Source organism: Pyxicephalus adspersus, chromosome 8 (genome assembly GCF_032062135.1).
Source record: "Pyxicephalus adspersus chromosome 8, UCB_Pads_2.0, whole genome shotgun sequence".
Classification (NCBI taxonomy): Eukaryota; Metazoa; Chordata; class Amphibia; order Anura; family Pyxicephalidae; genus Pyxicephalus; species Pyxicephalus adspersus.
In genome coordinates, this window is record NC_092865.1 from 73,943,655 (window position 1) to 73,949,917 (window position 6,263).

Below are 6,263 nucleotides of genomic sequence, written 5' to 3' on the forward strand. Positions count from 1 at the left end.
TAATATTTTTGTTTCATAGAAAGACAGATGTTTAAATGTATCTATTGGTTCTCAATAAGGAAAGAAAATATATTTGTTAGCTTTGTGACCACTCACAACATGTATGTGCACCATAAGTATTTAAAACAACCATCCCCACCCATACTCACTAAAGGACAACTTCATCTAATGTTTTCCATCATCACCCCACTTCCCCATGGCTGTGCTGAATTCTTTCCCTACTGGGCATAGACACCTTGACCACATTCATTTCAATGACTGAATCCTACAAATGGGAGTACTTCTCAGTCTGTACTGCACTTGGTGAGATTGGGGTTTATTTTTGGTCCCAGAGCTCATTGATGCCCAGGCTAAATTTAGCCAGTCAACATGTGTGGAGTATCTTAACAGTAGCTGATCAATAGGGATACACACCTTTTATATAGATTTTTATTATGGGCAATACATCACCTGTATCTGACAGTTACATTATTAGACAGCACTACAAAAATATATTGCAGCTTGAAAATGCGGGCTGATCAATTACTGTCTCTGAGTTTACAGAAACCACAGCTGTCATCTGGTAATGAGAGCAAGTAGTTGTCCAAAGTAATAGTTGCTGGTCCTTCAAGGGAAGGATGATCATTTATCATCTCATTTAACTTGAAGAGATGCAAACCACATTCTGTTTGCATAAGAGATAGTTTTTTAAATGTTATAAACATGCTTTTTTTTTTTTTTTTTTTTTTTTTTTTTTTTTTTTTTTTTTTTTTTTTTTTTAATTTTATTTAAGAAAAAATCTTATGCCTTTTTCTGTAGTTGTAGCCTTCTGAATTAAATTTCAATGGTAACCTTTTTGTACAGGCTAACCATAATAACAATTTCTTTCTTCTATGAAAATCCAACCATTCAAGTCCATGCCTTGGAGTAGCAAGGAAAAGTACAGCTGAGAGGGAGTGCTAGAAATGCCAGATGCAGCCAATTTGGAGCTAAATCTTATGAGTGGCCCGCCGCTGAAACTCCCTCTTCATTGAAAGAAGGCCGCTACTAAAACTCCCGGCATTATTTGCATCTATAAATCAGTCTAACGTGGGGCCACGCATAGGCAGAGAGCCTGCTGGTCTATAGACACGAGTATTGCCAGGAATTTCCTTGGCGGTCAATAAAAGACCGTTTTGGGGACAGATTTGGCCATAGTTTGACACCCCTGCCTTAAGGCATTCTTTACATTTTTTTTTTAAAGACTCCAATGCACCCTACAGAACACTTAAAATTATTAATATTTAACAGCAACAAGATATTATGCAAGGCTGTACATTAAATAGTGGTTGCAAATGACAGACGAATACCGACAGTGACAGGAGGAGAGAATCCTGACTAACAGAGCTTATGGACATGTGTTGTTTTTTTTTTGTTTTTCAAACTATGAAACTCCTAGCAGTGTGTTAATTTGCTGGTCAAAACAGGTGCATTTTGTTGCACTGCCTAGGTGTTTATGGGCGCCAACATATCACCGTGCCTGTCACATGTTTTGGATTTTGTTAACATGAAACTGTAAATGGGCTCAAAGTGGTTTTAAGATTCATTGTAAAGCAACTCTCAATATTTGTTAAAAGTAAATTTAGGATCTCTTATCTTTATTTCATGGTTTATAAAATAATTGCTTTAGAGAGTAGGCTAAAAAGAAAGCAAACAAAATCATAGATATATGGGTAGAGTGGGGAAAGCATATTTTAAAATGTATGTCTTTTACATATAAAATATATATACTTCTGTCAGGTTTTCCTGTAGTCTGAGGCTCGATTGGAGAAATGCCTTTATACATATCTGGTAAAAGGGGAATTTCTCTAAAAGCAACACTGACTGACTGAACCCCCAGAAGTTTGTGGAAGAAAAGTAATTATGGACTTTAACTTCTGTGTTTTTTTTTTTTTTTTTTTTAATTCTTGCTTACACACCCCAAGGAGAAAAATGCAAACCTTTGACCACCACTTGTAGATGTCTGGGGAGTTAAAAGTGTACCTAAACTTAGAAACTTCACTTTACATAAAAGGGTAGACAACCCTTTTTATTTTAGGTAAAAATTCTGTTTTTTTTTTTTAGAAAGTAAAATCTCTCCAAGGGACCCCTAGGTGATCGTAAAAGCTCATAGGGCTTTGATCCTTTCCCCGGTAATGGTGAGAGGAGCACAGGGATGAGTGGGAAGACATCTACTGGCTTTTGCCCTTAGTACCTACTCAGATTTTTCAGATAGAATTGACAATATTTTACAATGTAAAATTCTGTATCAAGGTGTATTCTAAAACGTCAAACTTTGCTTCAAATCCGACTTATCAATATAAATATCTGGTTATTCCTAAAAACTTCCATGGCCTGGGCATTTTGCCGGTCAGAGAATGATCTTCTGTCTCTGGTTTATGCTTTCTAGTCAGGTTCCTTACTTCTGCAGGTCTAATGCTGGATGGGCATTAATAGTCTATTCTTACTTGCACTAAAATGGAAGTCTTCCTTGGTGCCCTTGGCTGGGTCAGCTTGTATTCATGCAATATATAATGATTTCTGAAGTGTTTAGAAGTGGCCAGCTTGTGACTGGCAAGTTTACGTTTCCTTCTTCTCCTGAAGCCCCCCTCCTAAAGTGTAGAAATGCCAGTTTTGGGATCAGTGATAATATAGGTACTGTCTCTTTAAGGGTTGCAGACACTCCTCCTGATTGACAAGTCTATCCCTGGTCACATGACCTGCCTCTGTTTGAAGGTCACAAAAAAGCTGCTTCCTTCAGAGGGAGAGAAGAGCCGAGGGAGGGGGAGGAGGATCAATGCAAAATGGCTGCCGGGCTCCGGGGCTCTGGGCACATTTAACGGAATTTATTTTTCTTATGCTTTTTTATTTTGTGTATTATTCCTTATTTTTTCTACTGGATTTACCTTGTATGCTTTAAATCTCGGGATTCTAGCACATCTGCACTTTATGAGGCGAGTAGTGTGTTGTTGTTATATATTATTTACGTGTGCGTGTGTGGGGGCAGCGATCTGCAGATCTGCTCGCTTGGTATTGTTTATATTCAGTAGAATTGCTGCAGTGTAGATGAGTCTTTCAGTCCTGGTTATACAGCTCTGTATAATACTTATATAGCTATAATATTATACTGGTATATCTATATTCTACCCGATAGGGAATGAACATTTACATTGCTGACTTTATTATAATCTTACGATTCTGATGAATTTTGTCTTCCTTTTCATGTAGAATATTCCACTCTTCTCATGCAGTCGCTTGTTTGTTGCAGAAATAATTTTCATGTATTTTATTTTCAATGAAAATCGCACAGGTGAATCTTTGCAAATGCAAATCCGTTGATATTTCAGCAAAGCTACTGAAGGCCTAAGAGGAGGAGAGAAAGAAGGGAGGGGGAGGAGGGATTGAGTGTTGTGGGGGTTGGGGACTTTTTCCTGGTATAGTCACTGACTGCAGACATCTGCACTGTTTGTCATTCAGGGCTACCCTGGGTTTTATTTTTAATGACTACATGTCAGTATGTTTGTGCTAATTATTGTTTGTGTGTGTGTCACTTAGCATGACATCTGTAACTCACTCTCCAGAGATTTCCCCCAACTTGAGCAGCAGAGGCAGTATTAAGTTATCTTTATTGATGATGATTTGTAATGTTTTTCCTCTGAAGGCAGCCTCTCTTATTGATTTCTTCTCACAATGTTCTTACATATTGACCATGATTTGTGTAGTATGGAAGGGCTCTGAATAGGAAGCAGTAATACAAAACTTGTCAAAGTAGTCTAATTACTAGGTCCATTCTGATCTGTGTAGATTTATATTTTATTTAGATATTGTGAAAGCCCATCCCAGTTTACCTTCCAGTGTAACACCTACAAATGACACAAATCCCACTTATTGTGCACCAACTTTGTGTAAATTTGCATTTTCTTTATTCTTGTCTTGTGTGTATTAGTATAGAAGTGTTTTGTACCTGACATACATATATTGCATCTGTTCTCCTCACCATACAACAATGAAACATTGGCTTTGCTGTGCTATACACCCAAACCTGTTTGTCACTTTTCAGGCTGGGAACTTGGTAAAAGATGCTATAGAAGCCCTATGAATGTTCTATGAATGTTCTTTCTGTTTCTCTCTCATTCCCTCTCCTTATTTTTCAGTGTGAACTTTAATTCCACTCTGCAAGAGCAGGACCCTTTCTTAAGGGATTAGAGGCACATCCTGTAATGATGGGAACCTGAATATATAATGCTCAAAGGTTTATAAACATTCTTTTTCTCTCAAAACTCCATCTTTAAAGCCCCTATTCCGGCATAAATATTCCCCCACCCTCTATCTTACATTGCCTTTTCAAGCAAAATACTAACATAATTCTGCCTCCACTAGCTCGCTGTCCTTTTACCATAGTCCTATGCTATTATCACAGTCAGCTCCAAATAAGTGCCGGCAACTGAGCTAATACTAAAGTTTCTCTTATCCTTGCCAGATGCGAACCAGAGGTGTAAAACACAACAAATCCTATTGTCATTTTTTATTTTGCAAAAATAAGGCCAAAATTAGGAATCCATATGTAAAAAATAAATAAATAAATAAAAATGTCTTTAAAACACTTCCATTCGTTGAGGTTTTCAGGCATTTTTATGCACTGCTGTCTTAAAGCTAAACTAAAAATAAAAAGACACCTTTAATCTGGCAGATCGGTTGATGGCCTGGTCCTTCCTTTAATCCAGCCCCACATTGTCCTGGAATTTCTCTTTGTCGCACCAGGCGCGGCCATCTTCTGTCGTCTTCCGGTCTTCTTGCTGCGTCACCCAAACTCGCACTGCGCAGATGAGAAATCGGTGACGTAGCCGCCGTTAAGGGGAAGAAAAAAAGAGCCGATTTCACTGTGCATGCTTCAGCATCCCTTACCCCTTGCTGGGAGAAATGGGGGGGAAAAAAAATTATATATATATATATATATATATATATATATATATATATATATATATATATATATATAGTAAAAACTGTTCTTGTTTATAACTTTAGGAGGGTTGTCTACCCTTCTATGTAAACTAAAAATGTTGAGTTTAGGTCCACATTAACCTCCCCAATATATATTAAATTTAACAAATGTATTATTAAGCTTTAAATAAAACACAAAAAAAAAAAATATTTAAACATACAATATAACTGTACAGTAGCATGTATATTATAATTGATATATGAATATTTCTTTGTAATGGACTCAATACAGCTATTTTGTATTGAATGCAATACAAAATTATTTGAATTTCCCGCCGATCCTCCTGCACCGACGTCACTGGGTAACCCCGGAGAGTGTCGCTGCATTCGCCAGCTGGAGATCGAGGAGGAAGGATGTGTTCCTAGGACCTGCGGGGACCAGCAGGACCACGGGGGACAACGACGGAGCAAGGTAAATTTTGTGTGTGTTTTTTTAAGTTAAAAGCAGCCCTGAAGTGATTTCGGAATGCCACTTTTTGCCCGGAAAATCCACCCAGTCACACTCGGTCATACCGCTAGGGGGGGTTAAGGTCCCACCACAGCATTTTAGTTGGATTGAGGTCAGAGGAGTTTATGGTCAACTTAATAACTGCAAGGTGGCCCGACCCGGACCCCTGTGACTAAACACAAAGCCCAAATGATTACCCCTCTCCCATCACTTGACAGCCGGTAAGCTGTTTTTGGTTTTTAACTAATGCAGCACTGTGCATTATGGCCATAAATCTCACTTATTCTGATGTGTCCAAGATACTTTGTTCCAGAACTCTTGTGGTTTGTTCAGCTGCAACTTTGCAAAATAATATGTGCTGCCATATTCTTTTTAGAGAGGAGTCTCCTGGCAACCTTTTCAAACAAACTATACATGTTCATTCTTTTCCTGACTGAACGTTTTCCACTAACTCTGGAATGAGGTAATATTAACTAGTATTAGGCCAACATATTACGCAGCCCTGTACAAACTCCATAGACATATCACTAGCTGTCGCTCAAAGAAGCTCACAATCTATTGTCCCTACCATAGTTTTGTCATTAGTCTAAAGGTAATTTGGGGGGAAGCCAATTAACCTAACTGCATGCTTTTGGAATGTGAGAGGAAACCGGAGTACCTGGAAGAAACCCACACAAGCAAGGGGAGAGCCTGCAAACTCCATGCAAATAGTGTCCTGGTTGAGATTTGAACCTGGGATCTGGAATGAAAGCATAATTGATCAGGCCAGCCTGTTCAACCTGGGTTATTCAAGTGTTTAAGAGTGTCAGCAGTGTTT

General features: G+C 38.3%; 1 protein-coding gene across 1 annotated transcript in view; it reads left to right on the forward strand.

Moving 5' to 3' along the window:
• Positions 1–1,119: 1,119 nt before the first annotated feature.
• The window catches only part of TNRC6B (trinucleotide repeat containing adaptor 6B), a gene marked incomplete in the record, with an annotated part of 83,585 nt that continues 78,441 nt past the window's right edge, over positions 1,120–6,263 (forward strand). The window contains 1 exon segment of the mRNA XM_072421251.1: positions 1,120–2,951. Within this exon segment, the coding sequence (XP_072277352.1) occupies positions 2,713–2,951 (239 nt within the window).